The sequence below is a fragment of the Haemaphysalis longicornis genome, unplaced genomic scaffold, assembly GCF_048455015.1.
Source record: "Haemaphysalis longicornis isolate Haplotype H1 unplaced genomic scaffold, Haemaphysalis longicornis Haplotype H1 scaffold_4, whole genome shotgun sequence".
Classification (NCBI taxonomy): Eukaryota; Metazoa; Arthropoda; class Arachnida; order Ixodida; family Ixodidae; genus Haemaphysalis; species Haemaphysalis longicornis.
In genome coordinates this window covers 91,941,143-91,966,469 of record NW_027526361.1, presented here as the reverse complement: position 1 = coordinate 91,966,469, position 25,327 = coordinate 91,941,143, and the positions used below count along the sequence as shown (strand labels likewise).

The window sequence follows — 25,327 nt, the reverse complement described above, 5'->3', positions numbered from 1 at the left end:
CGCGGTTTGAGGTTTCAGCGCTGCTGTGGCAATCTTGCAAACCCGTACACATGCAACGACCAGCGAGAGCGACATTCCGCATGGAAGTTCGCTCCCTTGATAGATGTATTTTTAAAGCGAAGCTTTAGTGTCCTCACTGATGCCGTTGTACGCCAATACGCCCTGCAGGAAAGCCAACTGTGATGAAGTGGAGGACAGCGGATGTGTGTTCGGATGACGAGGATGCTCAATACGAAGTTAGAAAATCGCCTCTGTGGGCATGCGCCTGCAAGATGCCGCCAGAAGGGAACCGGCAAAATAGCCCAAGGCATAGCAGAGCGGAATCGGAGGAGCCGTGCCTACCCGCTGTTCGTTGACCGCGCATTCATTAAATCGCCGGCTTCTGCGCAAACGTTGTGTATCCCGTGTCAACTGAGGCCGCCGACAACCGGGACCGTACCAGCATCGACTGCGCCAGACCACGTGGGACGTTTAAACTATCACGGCTGTGTCTTTGAACGGAAATGTTGCTTTTTTTTCTCGTCCGCCCCGAACCTAAGTATTGTTGGTATTTTGTGTCCTGTCTAATTTCTGCAACGCGAGTTCCGAGGACCAATATCACACCACACCAACTTTCCCTGACAATGACGACGAACGACTGCGGGTGAAATAAAAAATAAATAAAGAAACTTCCCGTGACCGGAGTCGAACCTGGGTACCCGCGTTAATGAAGCCGGCGTCTATCCCACTGCTCCATTTCGACCAGGCCGAAGCGAACGCCAAAAAGCAGGTACCGCTTCGCGTCGTACCCCCAAATCCAAACGTTAGGCCTACGGAGTGCACACCCGAGAGCTGCTGTGAGTGGTGTGTACCTCCAGGGCAACACATACTCGCTGGGATTGGCCAAACAAGGAATTCACGAGAAAGCTTGACGTTTAACCATCGTCGCCGTTAGACGGAGGGGTGCGATACTTTTCGCTTTTGAAATTAATATTGCTGCGTGACAACATAGGTGCTTGCCGCGCCTAAAGGCGATCAACCGCGACATCCCCAGTTCCAGCTGTGTTTAATTTAGAAGAATGCACGGGCATCTATACCTCTCCCTCACGAAATTTAGGCTCCGTTAAAATGCGCGACTTCGGTTTGAAGTCCACAACAGGGCGTTTCTCGGCCTCGCTTCGTACACCGCGCTGCGCACTCAAAATTGCCCGACCACAATGGGCGCGTACTCGCGTATCACGTAGCTCAGCGTAGGCGCGCGTAGGACTTGACAACGGCAAGATTCGGTTGAAGTGGGTTCAGCGGCATCACGGGTATACGCCGTACAGAGGATGGGCTTGCTCGCCCTCGCTGGGTAGTACGCAGCAGCGCCTAGTTTTACGCGCCCACGTGGTTGGGCCTAAACCGCGCCTGTCGCTACTTCTGTTGTCTACCGGTATCAGCATTCCGTCGCGTCGCCGTCGTTTCCATTCCTTCCTCTTATGGCGCCCTGCACTGTGTGCACACAAGCGGCGGCGGGGGTCACGGGACCCATCGAGACGCAGTGCGACCGGCGCAACGGCAGAGGCAGGTGCCGAGATCCGCTTCTACTTGATGCCTCGCAACAACGCCGGCGGCACAGCTAAGGCAGCGCCCCCGCAGCCACGGCCGCTTTGGTTCGGTTCTGTCCGTCACTATGGGGCGGATCGACGGCGAACGTTTTCGTCAACATGAAACATACGACCATCACGTTCTGCCACACGAGACGCCACTGGCGACCAAATGTGCACACTCGAAGAGGCAGGGCCTCAAGCTCCTCTGACAGAGAAGACACCAAGGTCACGAACCGTCTTCAGCTGCGTCTCAAGTGTGGATATGGACGTTCTCACTTTTAATCACCAAACCAAACAAAAGACACTGGGAAAGGGGCGGGGAAGAGATAAAGCAGCATGCTTGTAGGTTTACATTAATGAAAGAAAGCTTTCTTGATGGCGTTATTACAGCAATCACAAGATTAGCAGCCAAGCTTGCGACGAATTTTAGGCGATATCAATGCAAGAAACCCCACTGTATCAGCAACTTATTTCATAGCACATCTGCTTTTCGCAGCTGCCCAGTCTGAGTAAGCTTGTTCGAAGTGCGTTCCACCCTGGTTGCCTTCACCACCAGCCCACATGCATGGTTAACAGATGGACGGGCAACACTTACAAGTACTTATTACGGTGCAAAACATCCACTGGAATTCAGCATAACTGCACGGAATCAACACAACCCAGGGCAAGGTCCATCCAATAATGAGGAACATCTACACTTTGAAAACCTATATTTCAATTCACTTAGACGGAATGATGGTTTCGGCGTGCACGACTTCAACGACTCCCAAGAGCACCCATGACATGCTGTTGTGCTAATTGATTCATTTGAACAAATAAAATTATAGAATTAAGAAAACATAAGCACCACCTAGCAACAACGCAAGCACATCTCATGGAATTGAATACACGGAGAGGAAAAAAACAAGTTGAACCTGTTACTTTAGAGATTTTTTTTAAATCAACCAAAAATGTCACAGGGCACTTCCAATAAATTGGAGCCGGCTACCAGTCTGCAAATCACTACAGCTAGAATGCGGTTGCTGGACGAGTCGTCAAGAAGGCTCAGGTAAGATGGGGCATCGCACTGCCCAAACAAAGGTGATGGCTATAGCAATGCAGATGCTTGGCCATTGAATGAACAGTGGACACACCTGTGGATGACATCCATAACCTTGCTCTGCTGAACAAGGTACCGCAAATGGCGGTGCCTTTTTAATGCGAAGATACAAATGGCCCATGGAGTGGTAAAACCAGCGTTGGAAGCCATTGCGGTGCCTTTTTAATGCGAAGATACAAATGGCCCATGGAGTGATAAAACCAGCGTTGGAAGCCATTGCGGTGCCTTTTTAATGCGAAGATACAAATGGCCCATGGAGTGGTAAAACCAGCGTTGGAAGCCATTGCGGTGCCTTTTTAATGCGAAGATACAAATGGCCCATGGAGTGATAAAACCAGCGCTGGAAGCCAGTTCCTAAACCCAAGTAAATGAAGGATCCTATAGCTCTTGCGTCGCAAATAAAACCCCAAAAAGCTACCAGACAAAGCCTGGGCATGCACAGAGACAGGTCACTGTGCACGTCAGAAGAATTCTCAGCAGTACCGCCCAAATGATTTCAGTCTACAGTCAGCATGCTAACGCAATAATTCTAATAAGTAGCCCGCACCAATCTAACTGCAAAATGCCAAAGCATTACTTGTGGCGCAAAACTCAAAGCAGCACTCAGTGGCACTTCGAATACACAAATCAACAGAGGTACTTGGGTGTCGGATATCTTCATCCTGTCGCTTAAAAAAATTTCTGCAACAAATTTTTGCATGAAGAGTTTGTATACCAAGTCCAAATTCACATTTTACACTCCGTCGATGGTGGCTGGCCATTGGCTAGCTTTTGCGTTCGAACATCCCACGACACCATTTCATAAAAGCACTTGCCCCATTCCTAATGAAATCATGCAAGCCAAATAGCCATTATTCATCTCACAGGTGTACAGATGCTTGACACCAGACAAATGAAAAAAGCAAGCAACGAGGACAAAAAGGTGTACCCACCAAAGAGCTTCCCGCATCAGGCATTTTGAGCAAGGGGTCATCAATGTCAGTCCGACTTGTAGATGCAAAGCAAGACGGATTCATTGTGCTTGCAAATATTTTCATACTACTAGTGCAACTATGTTTCCCGAAATGATAACAGTTTAACAGAACTTGTGGACTCCATGTCCCGACAATGAGCACGTGCCACTGGCGACATCAGCCCCGGTTAACTGGAACCACTTGGTAAAGGTGTAACCGGTGTGTCTTAGTATCTCGCAAAAATGCAGATATTCTGCACATAGCAAACAGCAAAGGCTTTGGGTTCCAGGCGACAATTCAAGCTAATGTTTCTTATGCACTCAGCCAGTTCCGGCTTCAACACTGTCTAGACACACCGTCACCGTGCTACTGGGTTACATTACAAGTACACACGCTGTGCAAATTAAACAGTGCTGTGTTGTGTGTGCTGCAAGGTATTAGCGGAGCATGGAAGAAGCTGGCTAACCAGTCCTCTAGCTGTCATTCTTACAAGGGTGCAACAGCCCAAATAGGATTTGGAGCAATTTATGGAGCAGGAAAACCTTGGTTTTGGAGCATGAAAATCCAAATTTGGAGCAGGGTATGTGAAAAAGCTTCATTTTGGAGCACCACATCCCCAATTTGGAGCAATTTAATACAAAAGATGTGCAAAAAATTCAACGCCGGTGGTGCAGACATGCTTTAGCTTCAGCGAACAAAGTCCTGAAAAAGTAACAGAAAAATACTCCAGAAAGCCGCAAGGCATGGTAGAGTTGTGGCAACCTGCTAAGCAGGTTTATCTATATGTTTAAAGTATTTATGAGATAAAAGAGAATGGTATAAGAACTGCAGACGATATTTGTGTTTGTACTCCAAGGTTTTTGTTTACCACAGTTTTTTCACGTGAGCACATCCGGCTACGCTAGATGCAAATAAGACAAAAGCTGTTCTTCAATACCACAAGAAGCTAACTGCAGCACATACTGACTAGTTCAGACTACCTTGATACCACATCAATGCTTTGCCCTCGACATTTTGGAGTTTGCTAGAAGAGTCGCTCAAGGCGTCCGATCGCTTGCTCGTTTAGGGCAGTGCGTCACCTACTAAGCACATGCCATCACCACCGGGCGTTTGTTGTATGTACCGTATATCAGCGTGATTTGCCAACACTCCGCTTGTGACGGCGTGCACAGATATGGCGAGGTGCTTTCGTTACTGCAAGCGACACGCACTCTGTGCTTGGCGGTGCTCTTGACAGTTATGTGCAATGAATGGCACGTCTAGGTCGTCACATATTGAATGTGCGCAGTACATTTACAGCAGCGCCAACAGCACTATGCCACATGCGCTTCACAGCAGAGAACTGATGATGCTTATCGAGATTTGGTTGTCGAGATAAGTGCACTCACTGGTGCCCGCTTTCACGTCTTTGCCCCTCTCCCATGCATTACACTACAGGGTGCACCGCAATCATGCCAAAGCCAAAATCATTCATCGACCACTCTGCTTTTCAGCTGCATTTCAACGGGTACGTACAACAACAATTCTTGGAAGTGAGCTTTGTTACTACAAATGAGAGTGCGTTGAACAGTGCTCCACCACAAGTGCAATGACATCCAAATGGCAAGTGTTTTCATGGGATACACTGGTGGCATGCCAAGCGCTTGTCTGCGCTGAAGCACCTTCATACTCTTTGGAGTGACTTCAGTTTCAGCATCGGTAGAATGAACTCGAAGAGGAAGAGGCGGATAGGCATGGGGCATATGTTACCTATACGTCGGAATATAGGTTGTCATTTTTTACCCAGAAAAATATGCCGAAAAGTAACCCCTCGACCTATAGACCGTTCCAACGAGGGCGCCGCCATTTTGCGTGCGCAGCGCCCTCTCCTAGCTGGCCGGTTTGCTGGCTTGGGCGTTTGCTCCGCGGCACATGGGCGTCTACGGCGGCTTGGTGAATTTTTCGTTGTAGCGCGTTGTACGTTCTTTTCCGTAATATACTTTAAATAGAAAAGTTGTTGCGTAGGACCAGTTTAAGCAATCTGGCTTAAACTGGCGGCTTTTAAGGCCGTGGTGAAGCTGAAATTCGCTTCAACGTAGCATGGTCCACGTTGGGTAAGCGATGCCGTGTCGAACACGTTTGCAGTACTTCATCACAATTTTTTTTGTTTGCGTGTGTGTGCCAGGGATCACGTAAAGCGGGTATTTTGATCGCTTTACTGCAAAGACTGATGTTTATTAAAACGATCTAACCGTGATACGCTCGGCGCCCATAAGCAACAAACAGAAGCGCCTGTCGACGTCAGTGTAACAGACTTCTGGTTTCACATCCCTTCAGGGTTTAATACAGGTAGTTTTAGGTGGACTTAGTAAATATTTGGCATATTAGATAGTTTGTATTAAATATTATCGATATATCAACACTGCCGCCAACTATAAAGAAAACTCCCTCTCTTTAGAATTTCAAGCTGCTTTGCAGCACACTTTAGCCGTGCAACTAATGTACAACATAAATAAAATGAACAGCACAGCTCCTGGAGAGCGTCCGCCGTTGGCCAACTTATTATTAGGCGTCCGCCGTTGGGCAACCACACAAGCGTTCGCTTTTGCGTTACTTTTATCTAGGTTTGTTGTTGCCGACAACGAGACATCACATTTGGGTAATACACTGAACTCTTGGCTGGAGTAAGTGAGTGAACAATTTTATTTTGCCCGAGTCGGGGATGGGGGAAGAAGGGAGGTGGAATCCCCTTCAGTAGCCCCCTACCCCTTCCACTCAGATTGGCTGGGCAAAGGGACAATCTAGGGAGGTAGTAGTCACTGTGAAAATCGTCAAGGCCACCTCACGTAATACTTGGAGCCAGGTATGCCGCAATGTGACCGGAGCAACGGTGGATGGAACTAATACCATCTGCGGCACAGGCAAGTTTCAGTCACCCATTTTAGTTTGGAAAGAAGGTAGAAGAATTTTGTGCCACTACTCCAAGGTAGGACAGTAAGAGCTCATAACAAAATTGCCAAAACGTTTGGGTGCTCTAAAGTGTGCAACTCACAAGCTGCTAGTTAGGCTCATTTATTAGCAACATGTAATTAAAAGAATGCGTAAATTATTGGTAAACCCGCACGCGCGATGCCTACGAAGCGTAGTCAAGGCAAAGGAGCAGCCGGGCCGGGCCCGCCGTGATCGTGCGCCCACTCCAGAGAGGAGGAAAGGCGGCCGCGCGCCGCGACCGCCGAGTACGAGAGTACGTTTCCCCCTCGCCCGATGGAACGGTCTATATACCGGCCACTGGCTTAACATTGTCATCTGGCAACCAGGCAGCCCATCGGGCCCATCCAAACTTCAATAGCACCATCGCCTTCAGCATGAATTGGACGCGCCACCATCTTTGTGTTGTTGCTCCTCTCCGGTTCTCTCGCTGTCAGTGAGCGTAAGCTATGCCTGTGCGTGCCATTTTCTTCTTGCTCAAGAAAAGTTCAGGCACTTGGCAAGCCCTTTTTGGCCCATACAAAAAAAAAAAAAGACCCACACAGAAGTTGGATGGTTTCTCATCACTGCTACGTCGAAGTTATACGATTCGTGTACAATTTGGACGAACACCAAAAAATCTAGATACTCGATTTTACAGGTCTGGAAAAATTCGGCAACCTTTTCAAACACCTCCTGATTTAGAGTGCAAGCAGAATGAAGACAAACACCACCAAAAGCTGTGATTCGATAAGATGAGCACCGACAAAATTGAAATTCCAGTCTCCAGAGGCTGTCAGAGCCATTAAATACAAATCCAATGCCATAGGCGCCATTCAACCATGCGTCCAATTTGCTTCAACACCGGTGACACCTTGCTCGGCTGCAGGTGCAGTTTTTGATCCAGGAGTGCTGGTGGCCCAAAGTGCACACAAGTTCACTGTAGACAATCAATGTGCCAATGAAGAGCCGAATGAAGCCAAGTACAGGAGGGAGTGCGTGACAGCGGCCTTTGGAGATGACACGAGACTGGATTGTCCACTTTAGACGTGCTCCTGGCAAATGCCTGATCTTCACTTTGGAAAAATTCCTTTCGCAAGGAACACTAATGGTTGCTTAGCCCACTATAGTGATGCCAGGTCCAGTACTGCGGAAAACTGCTCGTTCCTTTAGAAAAGGTGTAAATTCACGTGAGCAACCATATTTTCTGCTTCACATAACATGAAAAATGCGGCTCAAAGTTTGCAAGATTAGTATTTCTCTTAGACAAGTTGTCCCTCTACTGGCTTTTCACTGAATATTGAAACATGAAACTTGGGCTTTAAGGGTCGAAGCAACACCTAAACCATGAACTCTATAGTGGAGGCTACAGATTTCGACCACCAGGGCATCAGTAACATGCACTTAAAGCTTGCCTACGCAGGCATTTTTGTCACCCCCACCTCATAAATAGCAGCGGTGAACACAAGCCAAACCTGAGCCCTTGTGCCCAGCAGCAAAGTACCTAAGCAACGAAGTCACCACATCGGGTGGCTTTTCTGTTTGATAACTTAACAGGATGTCGTCTAACGAATTAGAAATACTTTTTATGGAACGCAAAAGCAGCCAACGAATAACTAGTGCATTTCTTGTCAGGCATGCACTAGTTCGTTCTTCATTACACCTCCTGTCACAGCATGTAAGCAGCACACCTGTAAGTGTTTATTTTAGCTTTGCATGGACCCAGTTAAAAATTATAGGCTGTACCTGAATATTAAGACTATTTGGCGTGGCAACAAATTCACGGCATGCCATAATAAGGGACAAAAAATGTTTTTTGTCTATTGTTTACTTGCACACAAATGAGAGATCCCATAATGTGCCAGGCAGTAACTTAGAAATTTGGGTTTGACGAGCAGAGGTTAAACACCCCCATACTACCCGTCCAGAGTTGAACCACACTACACAAAGTAGGCGGCTGGGAACCACGAAACCTCCAACCGTGTCTGAACGTAGCGCACACAGAGTGACAGGAACCAAAGATTGAAGACCCATCTTTATATTGCGTAATGAAGAAAAAGAAAAGGTCAACTTGTCTTGATTGCCATGTATTCTTCCCGATGCTTCAGGCGAGTCTTCTCGATGTCTTCTAGCTTGTCCAACAGGTGAGGTTTTCCAAGCAGGCTTGCAGGGGATATTTTATTAGTGCTTCACGAGCCATCTTCTACGCCCGGACACAGAACAAAGTACAGGCCAACACGTAGGCGAAATCACGCAGAATTTTCGGAGGCTAGATAAAATCTGCTCTTCAGTGCAGATATTTGATGTGCAGTATTTATTTATGTTGCCCAAACATAAAACTGCCTCCCCATCCCTAAATGCTATTAGCGCGCACATTTTGCCAATTTGCCTGTAAAATTTGCTCCGTAGGCAATATGGAGTATGAATAAAGGACCTTAACAAAGGGCATCTTTATTATTGAAGTGGCTTAATTAACAGAAGACCCTTAGCACTTCAAAGCAAAAATGCGTAGGAGTGTATGGGCAGGGATTAGACCCCAGAGAGAACGCTCACGCACTATCTGACAATTCCCAGTTACAAGTTCTATAGATTACTTTATTCTAATTCAGACAACCACATTTAAAAAGCTTCACAAGAGAAACTGCCTTACATATTGAGCAGAGGAATACAGCTCCTAAAAAAGAATCGCAATTATGAAGCAGCCAAATGAAAATGCATTCGCAGTCTTGTGCAAACATATTCTTATTCCTAGACGAGTTTGCTCATGTCGAGGGGAGAAAAAAAACCCACATCTTGAGGATTTTAACGGGCAAAATAAACTAAATTTAAGCAGCTGATAAGTAAATTATTCATGTATCCCTAACAACATGATTATTTTTCTTGGAACAGCAGGTGCCGACAAGCTGACGCTGAAAGCTTCTGCTTAGAGTTATGTAACCCAAGGGCTACTTGGTCAGCAGGTTGAACGAGTCAGGGATTCTCAAGATTTAATCAGTCGCTTTAGTCATTCCTTCCAGCGATAGAAGCCAGTTCACCGACATAACACACACTAAGGCAACCCATGAGTCATTGTCAGCTTGTCATTGTCACCTGTAATGAAGACATCAATTGCAGAATGCCACGTTTGATTTTATTCTGTCGGCTGTGAACCGGGGAGTTGGATCAATACTGCCCCTGCTCCAAAAAAATGCAGTGGAGCGATGGACCTGGTTGCAGTACCAGTTGGTATGGCGACCTAGTGCACACCGTGAAGGCACAGCTGCCCAGGTGGCCGGTTACTGTGGCAACTTGTCAGTGGCCTCAGTCTTCGATGGAAGGACATGATGATGTTGACAGTGTTGCGACGAACTGTGCCTGGCAGTTGCAGCACTGACATTTTTTCCTTTTACTGCGCTAATACAATACGTGTGCTATGTGACTCCCCTATGTAATACCCCCTCACGGGGGCCTTTAGGGGTATTGATTGATTGATTGTGGGGGTTTAACGCGCCGTCGCAACGCAGGCGATGAGGCGCGCCGTAGTGGAGGGCTCCGGATTAATTTTGACCACCTGGGGATCTTTAACGTGTGCCGAAATCTCGTACACACGGGCGTTTTTGCTTTTCGCCTGGCCTTTAGGGGTATTGTGAATAAATAAATAAAATATGTGCGCACGGCGCGAGAAAGGATGCCTGCTCAAACACACTATACTGACCCAGCTGTTCGACTAAGAACAACCACATGAAGGTTAACGAAACGAATGCTCAGCATCCGCAAAATCATGCCAATTATCATGCACTAATTTAATACTGGAACATTATGCCGCAGCAGATTAAAGGGGCCATGCAGACAAAACACAAAAGATTGCCTCGTTGGTATCATACTAACACCACTTTTAACCAAAACTTCGCTCAAAGAAGCTACATAATTAAGAAAAAAGGGAATAGCCATGCGAATCGTTAACTCATTTCCCGCACTAGAGCATATGATGTCATATGCACAGCCTGTGCGATTGGCCGAGGCCGCCGGCGAAAGCAAATTCAAGTTAGGCAGGGCTTATAAGCTTGCAGAACGAGCTACTTCGCTTCAGTGTAACGCATATTCATTTTATAGCAGTAAGAATGGTGGGGTGAAAATATGGAAGTTACGAATGTACACATATACAGATGTACCAGTGCCTACTGCTGTTTTGGTACTGTGCGCACCGTGCTTGTTACAGCTGCACAACAGTGCGGCGCTTTGGGGTTGTCTCAGACTGCATTGGCCGACTGGCGCAAGAGACATCGTCTTACATGACCCTCTTCATCGAACATATCCCATGTTTCACGAAACGATTACTACCTGCCAAACAAAAACAAGCCAGGTGAAAATACGGTCAAAAACAAAGCAAAAGCAAATAGCAGTGTGGAGCGCTATAGTGGCACCCTCTAGGAGGACTGACGGTAAACAAGGCTCCACAGTCGCCTGCAGACTGAACAGTTGAAGTTGGCTTGAAGACCCATACGTGTGAGGTCATGGCAGACAACATGAAACCCAATTTGGCGGGAGAATCAAAATTTTAACTTAGGCTAATTTCTCTCTGAATAAAGCATCACTTGCTGTGGGAAAAGCACTAAGGGAACTATAAAAATCAAACCTTCCGAATAAAAAATTTTGTCTGCATGGCCCATTTAATGCTCACAATTCCAATTCCTAAAACCACAAGCTTATCACTAATCAGATCCACACGATACGCATAATTTCCACGAAGGCAGGCAATTGCAGTGAGTTTCCTGCAAACAATATTGTAATAACCCAGAAACCACGAAAAACAAAATTTGTTTTTGTTGTTATTGATGGAATAATCAGACTGCAGCGGAAACGCTTATGCACAGCCTTTGGTTATTCGTATGTTTCAACACAGAACGACATATGTTCATGTGATCGTTTTTTTTTTTTTTTTCATATTTGTCTTCTATACCTCGTTGGTGCCACAGAAAATGAAGTTATTCCGGCGCCAATTTAATGCATCAATTGCCAATCATATCAGTTGCCAGAGAACCAAAAGCACCGGCCACTAAAATTCAACACGAGAGCTCCACACTGCATGTTTGCTGTTCACGTTAAAAAATCGTGCCAGAACTGCAAATGATTGCTCATTCGGAACTCGGAAGAAGCACTCGGCCCCAGTACCACATTGTAGGCACTTTCCATAAAATGAAAGAATACACCAAGTGTTGGACAAATTCACTACTCTGGGCAGCTTCGGGCCGGTCACAGGGGCGAGCCAACGGGTGGTATCATCCACAGCTTTCCATTGTGGGAGGGAAAAGGAAAGAAATCCTTGTAGAGGAAGATGCTGCACAGCATCGCCGGAGGGTGCTTCAGGGCCCCATTAACCCCATGGAGCGAGCGAGCTTGCCAGATGCAGTGAGCAATCTTGCCAGCAGTTGCAGCTACCAATCAACTTTTCCCAACAGATATCGGAACAAGCTTAGCCCCTCACACTTGATGGGGGGTAAAATTGTGCATAAGGATGCCATGCTAAAGGTTGGCGATGTCAAAATTAAAGCAATCGATGAATATCCGCATGGTGCGAAATGCAAGTGGAACTGCGTCAAGCACTGCAAGCTTCCAGCCAATTGAAGGGCCCTCCTTTCTGAGATTACGCCCAACCACAGAAGTGGTGAAAGGGGCACTTTGTGGGGTCATATTACTAGATATTACTATTTTCTCAGTAAAAAGAATACAGGTCTGGTGCAGCATGGTGGTGTCACTTTTGCTGCGCACAATGTTTACACCGCAAGTCCAGATGACCTAATATAAAGCTCCGGCATAGAACTTGGTGCAATGATGACAATCGTTGGTTTGTGTCGAAGACCACGGCTGCAATATCGTTGATTGTTGCAGCGTTAGCATAACAGTGTCAGAAGACGGGGCCATTATGTGCAGCTTTCAAATGCAGAACACATTCTGTTGCTGTCTGCTATTTGCTGCTGCACTGCAGCTTGGGTGGTGGAAGGGAGAGCGCATGCTTTGTTCTGCAGCCAAAAGCCACTAGACGAATATCCAAAAAATAATCCTGAGTATCCAAATATGATAGCAGATGTGATAACATATATGATGACAGTTGATTCCTCACACAGTTTACTGATTGGGGAAGCTACATATGCTGCCGATCGGCACATGCCACTCGCATCAAGAGGGATGATGATTTCTAGTTCGGCAACACATGACTGCCCTACAAAGACGCCTAGTTCTGCCCATGGTTACGCTAGACCGGCAGCTCTAAAGCTTCCAATTTACAAGGCAATACCAAGGTGACGCCAATGTGGGTGCAGGCCAAAAATAATACGAAGGGGCTGGTGAAGCCAAAATACAAGTTTGGTGCATTTGAAATATTGCCGTGAACCATGTACAAGTTTATTGTTTGTTTTTGCTGCCCGGCCATGCCCGGCTGTCTTATCTGCATCCCAAGTGAAGTGCGTCTTCCATTCTTTATTTTTATGCGGCACGGGCTATCACATTCAGATAAGCAGACTGTCTCGCCCCAACGTCACTAGCCCAGGATGATCTTCTTTGATCTACAATGTTCTGGATGTGAATCGACGGTTTCAGAAACACTCGCGCCAAGAGACAAAAGCCTGCACAGCAGATGCCATGGCATTCGAATCACTGAGACCAGTTTACGTCCCTGTTTACGACCAGTTTACGAGACCACGTCACTTTGTTGATTGCTGTATCGCCGCCTTGTTGAGTTGTTAGGGTAGCACAAGTTCGCTCCAATAAACTTGTTTTTCTTAAAGACAACTGCACCGCCTTTGGCAACGTGACAATATTGCCTCAATAGAACAACACTGACATAACTTTTAATGCCAACTTCACTTAAATAAGCCATGTAATTAGGAAAATTGCGAACGACCATGCGGCCAATTAGCTCACTTCCCGCACTAGAACCTATAACGTATTATGGGCAGCTGTGCAATTGGGTGAGGCTGGAAAAGCAAATGAAAATTAAACAGGAGATATAAGCTTGCAGAATGAGCTACTGGCACTTAAATTTAATGCATCTGACAGAACACTGGCCAACTTACATAAGTGGCACGGCCACTTACGTGACCACGTTTGTCGAGTCATATCTTATGTTTAGGGAGATTTACCAGAGCCCAACGCTTTCCTGGTCATGAAACTCCCGCCCAAGTTTCGTATGGAGACAGGCTACTACGAGGGGCGCCACCGCAGGTCGAAGGGCATGGGGTGGCCGCTGCTGCCGTGCGCGTGCAGCCACGCGGCAGAACCTCCAGCCGCATTTAGCGGCACTTTCTTGATAGAAACGCATTGTTGGTAATTATACCCTCAATTGTTGCCACAAAACGTAACAGGCGGGAAAGTCTTATAACTGCAGCCCTTACAGGGAATCCGCAAAGGCAGAATGCACACTAAAAACTGGCGATTGATGTCTGGGTTTGATCCGGAGAAATTACTTGGAAGTCTCCACGCGTGAGAGATTTAAGGAGTTGGGTTCCGAGATGGTGTAAACTCTTTTCTGACCTTCGATCGTGCTCCTCATAGCTTTGCCCAGCTGCGGCTCTCAACCATGAAAGTCGGTTTCACTGCATTGCAATTGAAGCTCCAGAAAGTGCGCTGTTCATTTTAGGAAAAAAATTCATGCGCGTTTCAAAAGCCTAACTGGCTTTCGATGTGCTCCTGGTGCTCCGTGCTTGCATACAAGCGTAGGCGCCGAAGTTCGAGACTTTTCCTACCCCGCAAGAACATGGATTTCCTGTGACACGTGGAACTAATTTCTGACAACTGCTACGGCTGAACCCCGTGTGAAAAGTAAAGGAGCCATATCGACACAGTGAGAAAGGAAAAGACTGCACAGGTGAAGAATTTCTTTTTACCTCTCTTCAACCTTTTCAATGCTTTTCTTATACACATCACCGAGGTGCAGTGTGGTGTCATAGTGTGCTTTTTCAAAACGCTAAAAGCCTTAGCATTATCGAATACTATAAAACAAAGATTACTCTCGCGAGTGCCTCTGGTTCCTGATGGAAAGAAGTTGGTTGTAGAATTCAGGCTCAGAAAGTGCAGCTGGAGTATTTTCAAATATTTCTCAGCTTTGCACATTGCTTGTTACATGTATGCTCACAGAAATTAGTTCACAGCTAACATTTAAATATTCATTTTTAAATATCTATTTTACATGAAATATTAAGACAGTTGACAGTTTCAGGCATATGGTGACGAGGCCTTTTATATAGCGGCGTTATTTCTGGCTTTATTAATCCCCACAAACAAACGTCGTTTGGGTGATGAAAAAGAAAAATGTCTGCAAGACAAAACTGGCTGTGGTTTTAAGAGCTCCAATTACCCTCCCCACCCAAGGTAAAGAAAACAAAGTGAAAAAAAAAATCACAGCAGCTCCCACTGGCTTGGCTTCCCCTTTACTCACTGGGAATTGAGGGAACCGCTGTCCTCGAAGCCTTATTCTTTGAGTAAAAAAAAAAAAAAGCAGAAAGCACTTAAAAGAGAGAGAGAGAGAGAGAGAGAGAGAGAGAGAGAGAGAGAGAGAGAGAGAGAGAGAGAGAGAGAGAGAGAGAGAGAGAGAGAGAGCTTATTTGCTGCTGCCAAGGAGTGTGCTCTCCACAATGTCTGCGCACACATTGATGCGCTATTTATCTCCGTTCCAGACGCATTCCCCAAGCCGGTGAGAGATTGTTTTTACATACGCGGATGTGCAGTAAACAAAAGCTCAATTCGCTAACTTTTTTTCAAAGAATGGTAAGCTTCCATCTTCCACGGAGCTCGGCGTCAGAAGGAGAGCAAAAAATTTTGCAGAGATTCAGGGAATTGCCTACTAATGCGTGGCATTCTTATGCCGCTTGTAGAGTGCAATTTCCATACAGTCAAATATGGCTGTATATTTAAAATAATACAGCCATATTTAGAGCGTTCTTTTGAGTCTTTTTTCATTTTTTTTTCAGTTTCATGGGGAGATGTACAAGATGTTTGATTTTGTCGGATCATTTTTGTTATAATTTTATTTTACATGTCTTATTTTTGGGTACAAAATTCTGCCCAACCAATTCTTCATTTAAAAACCTGTCATAACAACTTAAGGTAAAATTTCTGACAAATCCGCATTTTTGTGAAAATGCAGGGCATTACACATGCTACGCAATAGTGACGTTTTGGCGCCGTTTCCCCCGTAGCCACACCAGCAGGCAGCATAACCGTTCAGATGAAATTTGTCGGCCCTCACAAATTGCCAAGTCCATATTAGCGGCGAACAGTGTAAAGCGAAAGCGCACTGAATACCGCGGCGAGTGTCCGTTCCTTGCTGAATGCCCTCCGACCATCCAACTGCCCTTCGATCAATGCCAGCGCTGCGGTGCCACCTCCTCGGGTCGTGCACGAAGCTCTCCATAGCGTGACGGCGAAGTTTCATGACCATAACAGTATTGAAGGGCTCTGCTATTACTGTCAACCGTAATAAAAATACAGCAGGTATAGAAGCGCGGTCAGAAGCAAAGTGCAAACGCTGGTACTTCAGCGGGACTGCAGTGCTATCTATGAAAACAATGTAACCAAACGGCCGTCTGTGAGATGGTAGCGACCCTGGTCAGCATACTGTGTTTAGTTTTATGGCCTTGTCCTGGATACGTTACTGTCGACTTCCCAAAGCATGACTTAGCAGGAGAAGTAAAATTTTGGCAAAAATGTTTCATTTCTCAGCGAATAACGCATCGATAGCTGCCGATCAAGTGCCGCGGGCACTATAAAACACCAGATCTTTCGAATCACGAAACCTGTATTTTGTCTTCATAGCCCCTTCAATGCCGACAATTCCAATTCCTAGAACCACGAGTGTGTCACCAATCAGATTTACACGATACACCTAATTTCCACGAAGACAGGCAATTGTAGCGAGTTTCCTGTGTAGACAATATTGCAAAAAAGCAGAAAACAAGAAAAACAAAATTTGTCCTTGTTGGTAGCAATGGAATAATCACAGGCAGCAGCGTAAACATTTATGCACAGCCTTCGATTATTCGTGTCAGTTTCAACAAAACCGGCAGGCACCGACTGCCTCGGGCCATCCGTTTTTGTTGGAATGCCCATAAAGCATGACGTCAGTACTGCACGTAGCAGCCAGTGGCAACACCGCCGCGCTGCCGGCAGCCATGAAACAACGCAGGTAGCTCCAGCTGCAGGTTGAAAAATGAAACTGTTGCAGAAGTTCCACACTGTCACTAACACTTAAGCAAAGGTGCTAAATTTTTTCAGCCTATTCACCATCACAACCCTTTTCCCCATCTGCCAATTCTTGCACGTTCTTCCGACAGCTGTGCATGGAACACCCCCTTATTTGCGTTCGAGAACTTTCTTCTTTTCTCAGTCACTTCGTCGAAATTCTCAGAATGCAGAACGGGCACCGCATGCGAGCAAAAAGTCGACTGGAAGTTCGCAGCTTTCTTGGTGCACACGAGTGAGCCGAGCCCACTTGGAGGCTGCTGAGCAGAGCAAGGAAGGAAAGAGCTGGCACAGATCAGTTTGGCACAGGTTCAAAGGCAATCCGGTCCCGTGTGCACGAAACCAGGGCAGTTTCTTGGACGCAGGGACACCGAAGAAAAAAGCGAAAGAAAAGGGGAGGGGGCATTAGGGAGAGTTCGGACAGGTGCTCACCGGTGCTTCTTCCGACTTTTGAGTGTTCCGAATCTTGAGTGTTCGTTGGTCACCGTAGCGCTTAGCAACGGTGAGCATGCGTAGCGCTTAACATGCGAGATTTATGAAGCATTTTCAATCGACTCGCTACCCAAGGAGAAAGTATATCTGCAATATTTTCTTCTTTTCGGGTTCTTTCTGCCTTTTCTTATATTGGCTGCACACAATAAAATTTATTCAGTTCGTCAGCGCCTGTGCATTTCTTGTCTTCCGAATTGGTCGGATAAGCGGAGCAAGGAGGTGAAATGGCCATTGTGGCGGGCACAGGCGGGCGACCCAGTGTCACAATAAAAACCAACGAACACTACAAAGCTTCATTGCTGCAACAGTGAGGCCACAACTGATGGACAAAATTATAGCGGCCCTAATTCATACCGGGACCACACAGTGAAATGGCGATCGCGGTGGGCACGCAGTTTTTTCTTCCGCAACACTGTCGCTATACTCCGTGACAACTTAAGAACGGCACCAGAAGTTGCCGCTGTGCCTTATCACCGTAGCCGGATGTTTCTCCGCGCGGCGCAAGTAGGGCGTTACTGGGAATATTTCGAACATGGCGTAAGCCGTTCCCGTGATTTTTTGTACTTAATATACTTATAAACGACTCCAGTGACGACAAACAAACTGCGTGAGACAGGGCAGATATCACGCATTCATAGCAAACCCGTTTCAAAACGCACGCGCACTGACGTCACGGGTCCGGCGCTTTGGTGGAGTGATACACTACATGAGGTGGTGCCGTTCTTGAGTTGTAACCGGGTGTAGTTACACATAGGCCAAGCATTTGTGGCGCTACCTGAACACCATAAAGAGCGTTCGTTCTATTCCCGTCTCAATCTTACTCTCTGGTTCGGGAGCAATTTCTCACTTCGCCCAAGGGTGCCCCGCATCAGTGCACTCTGAGCCAGAGAATTAGTGCGACCAACCAAACCCGACATTAAAATGTGATAAAAAGTTACCCATCAAACTTTCTAGGAGATACATAGTTACTTTTTGTTATCTCAGATTGGAAATTGCATGTCAGTTACTCTTACGTTGCAGCAAAAAGCAAAAAATATTGATTGATTGTAGGGTTTTAACGCACCGACGCAGCGCAGGCGATGGGGCATGCCGTAATGGAGGGCTCCGGATTAATTTTGACCACCTGGGGATCTTTAACGTGCGCCGAAATCTCGCACACACGGGCGTTTTTGCTTTTCGCCTCCATCAGAAAAGCGGTCGCCGCGGCCGGGGATCAAACCCGCGACCAAAAGCAAAAACTATATTTCAGTTCCTCATATGAGGAATGACAAACCACATCACAGTTAACACACTATGCAAAAAGTTCATAGGTAAAATTGCAATAAGCTGAAAGTAAGCATTGGTTTTGTTTCCTTTATTGTCCTTGTTTCCACGTCGTGCACCGTTTTTCATGATGCGTTTTAACCAACTAGCTTTAGCTTGCCTCCAACTTGCAAAAAAATTCGGTTTGCACTAGTGATGCAGCGTGGGGAAACAGCGGAGCTCGTGGTTGACCTAGCTTCTTCCAGTTTTAGAGTTCTGCTAAGTTTTGCTAGGCATTGCTAAGTTTTGTAATGTTCTTGCTAGGCTAGGCTAAGTGTTGAGGGGTGAGGCCAAGTTTAGTTGGGCTTTTTTGGGTCAGTCCCAAACACTGACTGTGGATCCCAGAGAGAAGAAGCTAGGTCGACCCCCTGCTCCGTGTTTCTCAAGTCTTGCGCCCCGAGGTTGCTCGAGCAGCGTGTCCCGCACTCTGCACCTGGACTATGGCTATGGCGTCTGCTTTGTGTTGGCGCCAACGCAGGCCACCCTGCCCCCAGCCGGCCTGGGCCGGCTGGGGGCAGGGTGGCCTGTGTTGGCGGCAAAACAAAGCAGCGGCGGACCCTACTGCAAGCTGCCCCAATATTTTTGTTGTTTTAGAAGCCCAAGGAAAACTGTCACCCTTGAAATAATATAGTACGGGGCACGCATACGCACATGCCCCTTGTGCTCACACTCGAGCAGGCGCAAAAGCCAGCTTCCCTATTTTAATACCCCATCTGCGGTGGTGCACCCTTTAAGCGGGATTCACATGACGGAGGAGGCCTGCGGAGGCGGACAGATATGCGACGTCAACAGGACGTCACCGGATGGTCTGGCAGGGCGGCGGACACACAAGCGCGGAGCGACTAGCAGACGACAGCGTGGAGGAAGCGAGGCAGTTCTTGACCACCCACACCACCCCAAACGCCAAAGCGCGTTTCTTCTCCCAACAACAGCACCACCAGCATTCAAAGCGGCGCCCACACCAGTCCATTATACACGTGTTGATCACGCCACATTGAAAAGTCACCCTTGCAGCTGGTACAACTTAATTAAAACCACATCACAGCAGTGCCAAACACAGGTTCCATTCCCCACGGAAGTCTGCCACCGTCGAGAGGAAATATGCGAAGGAATTTTCTTTCCCGGAGCATCCGTGGGCATTCCTAGCCGACGGGCGGAGCCTAAAGCTGGTCACGCGAGCGGACTTTGCGGGCCGGAAAGGCAGCATTTCTCCGTCGTGTAAATCCCGCTTTACAGGAGGTGCTTCCTTATTGGTATTTTTCTTTGCTAACACCACCAGACCAAGCTCAAGCTTAAACAGCTGAGCTGTTTAAAAAACCAACCAGCTTGCTAAATTCATAGATGCCAGTAGGTTAGTTTGAACTGAATGCAGTTTACACAGATGTTCCCGGTGCTAATGACTGAAGTTATTACTATTTCGATGAGAGCATGCTCCCAGCTATTGTTTTGTACTAACTACGAAGCATTGCAACAGAATAACATTACCTCTACTCGCAGGCATGCTCGAAATTTTAGACTTCAATTACCGTACTTACCCAATTCTAACACGCACCCGATTTTCATGGCAAAAAACCCGAAAAAACTTGCATCTCCGATTGCAACTAGCACGGAACTTTAGCAAGAAAAACAAATGTGAGAGAAACCCTCGATTTATTTCCCAAAGTAATCTCACTCATCTCACTCCTCGTCGCTCTCCGCTGACCACAACACCTTGTCCTCGGTGCCGTCAAGCGCGTTCGCGATGCCACACTTCTGAACGAATGTTCAACCATGGTCGATGGGATCGTGGCCCACGCCTCGCACGCTATCCCGCGAGCTTCTCCAGAGGCGCAACCTTCAGCCGACCACTCGTTAGGAACGCGTGAGAGCCGCTGTTTGCCATTGCTGTATTCTATTCTAACGAGCATGCGATTTTTCGGCCTATTTTTCTGGAAAAGAAGTGCGCATTAGAATCGGGTAAGTACGGTACTTCAGTCACTTTCACCTTCCTGCAGTAAGGTGAAATACAGCGTTTATGCTTTCTTTGACTTATACAGATTGTGTTTGTGCAGTTTCAGGCAGTCCAAGCTAAAATGCCAGGCACGACAACATGAACCAGCAAAGCAATAAATGTGGCTACAGTACAATGAATGCCCACTAGTTCATCTCTTAGTTATCCGATGTTATTGCAGCAGGTTGGCACACGAACTTCATTAGTCGCCCATGCCTGTAACGCATTTCAGTTTGGACTAAATGAGCCACGAAGTATTGTTCAAAGGAGTACCTTAAGCTTCCCCTTTAGAAAATGTACAGCAGTAACCAACGAGTCTGGGAAGCCTGGCAGTGCCCTACCGTATACATCTATCAACGACTTGAAGATCAGTTTGCGGCTGCAGCTTCAAGCATGTAGCTCAAATGCAAGCCGACGCTGAATGTCAACTTTGCACTGCACTTCACTTTGTGCAGAGACCATCAGCTGCCACAAGGCTACTCCAAATTAAGAGTAGAGTGCACATAAATTTAGAGAAGTGGTAGCAATGCAATTTGCCAAATGTATGCTTGTCGAGGTATGCACATAAGCACAACATAACGCCGATTTCATAGTTCAAAAACATTAGCCTGAACGCCCACTGTGAGGGACTATGGCTGCGACCGCACACGAGCAGGGCTGCCACTGCAGCAGACAGACAACGGCACCCCCGAAACGGCATGGTGGTGCCGGCGGCCCACCTTGTCAAGAAGCCAGCCGGCCCTCCCACCCCCAGGGCAGTGCTTGAATCAGGCCCGCGCACACGCTTTCTTGGTGTTGGACTATGTTTAATGGGCGACAAGCACACAGTGCAATGTAGAGAACAATGTTACAAGACGACGAGGAAGAAGACTGGTGTGTGACACGACTTGGCCTGCTGTTTAAAGCGCACAACATGAGGGGAACGCGTGCGGCCATCCTAGTAGCGGCGCCGCTTGGGGTCCCGGTCTCCGTACTCGTCGGCCGCGGGGCGCCGCCCATCGTCGGGGGGCATCCCGTAGTGCTGCTGGGGCGGCTGCTGCTGGTCAAAGCGCGACACGCGGGCGCCGCTGTCGTACGAGCTGACAAAGGTGGCCCCCTCAATGGCGGTGGGGGCCTTGGCCTGTGCTGCGGCTGCGGCCATGGGGTCGTGCTGCTGGGGGGCCCCCAGCTGCTGCATGCTGGCCACCTGCTGCGCCTGGTGCTCGCGCCGCGGGATCCCCAAAATGTCCTCCTCCCTCTGGCGCAGCAGCATCTCCTCCTGGCGCCGAATCTCCTCGCGCCGCTTCTGCTCAGCGTGGCGCATCTCGCGCTCGTGCTGGAAGATCTTGCTCTGCTCCTCCATGATGCGCAGCTGCTCGCGCAGCAGCCGCGTCTCGTGCTCGTAGCGGTAGTACTCCATCTCCTCCTCCAGCTTGCGCCGCTCGTCCTCCATCTCACGGTCCAGGAACTCGCGCTTCTGCTTCTCAAGCTCCAGCAGCTTCTTCCAGCGGCTGGAGAACTCGTATTCAAAGGTTCCCGGCTCGGCAAACCGTGGGCCCAACTCTCGCTCCTTGAGGAACTGCGGATTGTTCTTGTTGATGTTCTTCTCGGGGAAGCCGTCCTCCTCGTCCCGAAGGTCCAGGGGCTCTACAAGCACGGGCCGCGGGGACGCTGTCAGCAGCAGGCAGCCCTGTGAGGCCTTCTTCAGGGCTGCCATGGCACTCGTCTTGCGTGCAAACTCAACAATGCCCTCGCCCACCGAGCGGCCACGATCATCTACAATGACCACGGCACGGTCAATCTCTCCAAAAATGGAGAAGGCATCTTCGAGCAGCTCGTTGGACACGAATGGGCTCAGGTTCTTCACCTTCAAGGACGAGCCCTGTGTGGCAAAGCGCACCTGCAGGTAGCGGCCGTCATGTGGAGTGTTGTCCAGTGCAGCCTTGGCTGCCTCTGCTTGCTGGCGCTGTTCGTACTTGATGAAACCAAAGCCCTTTTGGGCATGCAGGAACACCTCCACCAACTCTCCGAATGCCCCAAACATGGTACGGAACTCTTCGTCAGTCATGTTCGTGCCCAAGTTGCCCACAAACAGGCGGCACCGGGCACCGCTGCGCTTCACGGGCTGTGGTGGCGGCATTGGCACCTGGCCCTGAGGTCCCCCATAACCTCCCTGCATCTGCTGCGGATGCATTTGCTGTTGCATCTGCTGCTGCTGCTGCTGAGGCCCACCTGGACCACCCTGGGGGCCCCCCTGGTCGGGCTTCTGCTGCGTTGCGTAGCGCACGTTCAGACGACGGCCGTGCTTCTCGGTGCCGTTCAAGGCCCGCATTGCCTTCTCAGCCTGCTCGTGCGTCTTGAAGAGGACGAAGCCAAACCACTTGGTCTTGTTCAGGAAGATGTCGCGAACCTCCCCGTGCTCTTCAAACATCTTGCGGAAGGACTCGTCATTCATGATGTTTGGCACATTCGACACAAACAGCTTGCAGTTCTCTGCATGCTCCCCTGCCGGCTTGCTGTTGGTGCTGTTGGCATTCACAGCATTTGGTGTGGCCTGCGGCCCAGATGCGTTAGCCGCCGCCTGCGGCCCCTTCGGATCTTGCTTTGGGGACGGCGGCTCGGGCTTCACGGGTGCCGGCGCAGGCTGGCTGTTGGCCATCCCGTCCTTCTTGCCCTGCTGTGCAGGCACAGGCTTCTGCTGCTGGGGCGGGGTCTTTGGCGGCTGCTGCTGGTGGTTCAGCTGTGCCGCCGACTGCTGCGGTGACTGCTGCGCTTGGCGTGGGGACTGCTGCTGTGGGGACTGCTGCGCTTGGCGCGGAGACTGCTGCTGCTGCGGGGACGACTTGGGCGGCTGCTGTCTTGGCTGCTGCTGAGGCGGCGGCATGGACTTCGCCGGGTACCGGCCGTCCTGCTGGTGCGGGCCGCGTGAATCGTCGCGCTGGCCGCCGTAGTGGCTGTTGTGATCGCTGTACTGCCGGCCACCATAGCGGTTATCTCCGCCACCCCCATACGGCGAGTGCCGTGGCGGGTAGGCAGAGGATGAGCCACGTCTTCCAGACATTGTCTAACTTCGCTATTGGCACACGAAACCTACGTAGACACGGTGGTGGAAGAAAAAGAGAAACACATTGCTAAATCCACAGTGACCGCGCCATCGCGTCTGCACATTCCACTTCATAATATGCTGACTCGCTCCGGTGATGTTAGCGGCCAAAGCGTTCTCTGCATCCGCTCCGTTTTCTAGCCTGGGCAATTCGCACGGCTATCTAGATGAAAATAGCAAGTGTTTGAATACTTCGAACAAAGAGAAAAGCAAACACCGGAAACCAGAAGAACCTGCCAAACTGTAATGAGACAGCCCCGAGCCACCATCCAGAAAATACCCTGACAAGGTGTATTGCTGCCCAAGCCCCAAATCCACCATGGAAATGAAACTTATTAACAAACGTGGAACCCGCCGGAAACCAAACTAAGGCAGACACTACACGCCCTTGCAGTCAAGATAGTATAGAGCCACCGATAAATCCCTTTCATATTTGAGGCGGCAAAGCCCAAAATGAACCACAGTTGTGGCCTGAATCACGATTGCAGACCTAAGGTGCATGCACGTACTTAGCTTGTGCACAACCATAACAGCCCCGCACTGTTATGCTCATGATACCCATGACTGGATTTGCATTTGTTCAAGACACCACACAAAATTTTCACGAACTAATTGCTCCTGGATAGCGATATCAAAGGTGTTCCTCTTTCAAAGAACAAAGTGTCAATGTCAACGGTCGTGACGTTAATGTACATGCTCCCACATCCTGAGTGCAGGAAAAAGACCGGCCATTCGGCTACGCGGCAGACAGCAACGATAGCCTCAAGTTTAAATGTGCAGGCATACAGGTTTTGGAAAGCCGCAATCAGGTGATGTCAGAAAGGTGGAGTGAGTACATGACGTTACACTCTTTGGACGCTATGCCACTTGTTAAGAGCCCGTATAGTAACCACAATATTAGGAGTACAGCGAAATCGAAGTAACATTTTTGTTGCGAAACTTCCATCATGTGCAGTGAGCCACTGCACTTCTGACAAGTGGCTTTTGTTCCAGTTAAGTTACTTTAGCCCTCACTCCATAAACAAGGTTAGGACACACTGGACGGATCTTGGAGACTGCAAAAGAACACGTAGGTAAAAACACTGAAAACCTGCTGCCCCAATGTGGCCTTCAGGACACTTACAGGCAGTCAATTGACAGTATTAAAGAGAAGGAAAACAAGGTGGTGAGTGGTGTCAGAACTAAGAAAAAATTCAACGCGGTTCAACAGAGAAGAAAAAAAATCTATTGCTTCAAGGCTGACGACATTGCTTAGTTTCAATGAAGTGTGCTTTAGGCCCCACACCCTGGTCAACCATAAGTCAAAGTAATCATTGGGTAGTGTTGGAGGATGACAATCCATAAAAATTCAGAAGCAACCTTCAGACAAATACTTGGGATATCGGAACAAATAGATGCAACTGATTTCGAACATAAACAGCCCTCCCACAAATTTGGTATGCCAACCAGAGCGTACAATGAGACAGGACCGGCCACTTCCCCCTAAATCCTTTCACTCCGACAGTGGCTGGCAAACAGCCGACCAGAAAGGGATAGACCACCGTAGAAGAAGCCTGTGAATTGTAAAATAACTGCTTGTAAGGCTTCACACGGACGGCTGTAGTAAGCATGCCGATTACTTGTTTTTCAAAACTTTTTGCATCAAGTGAATCAAGTTGCTCACTTCAGGCGCATGTA

At 48.2% G+C, this 25,327-nt stretch overlaps 1 protein-coding gene across 5 annotated transcripts in view; it reads right to left on the bottom strand.

Annotated features, from left to right (window-relative positions):
- The window catches only part of LOC144179066 (uncharacterized), a 58,655-nt gene that overhangs the window by 10,413 nt on the left and 22,915 nt on the right, over nt 1-25,327 (bottom strand). For 4 of the 5 annotated variants that reach the window (XM_077707263.1, XM_077707265.1, XM_077707264.1 and 1 more), the window contains one exon: nt 21,354-23,637. The exons of the other annotated variant lie outside the window; for it this stretch is intronic. In XM_077707263.1, the coding sequence (XP_077563389.1) occupies nt 21,506-23,608 (2,103 nt within the window). In that variant the 5' untranslated portion in view covers nt 23,609-23,637 and the 3' untranslated portion in view covers nt 21,354-21,505. Of the gene's footprint in view, nt 1-21,353; nt 23,638-25,327 lie in introns of those variants that run through there. 5 annotated transcript variants of the gene reach the window in all.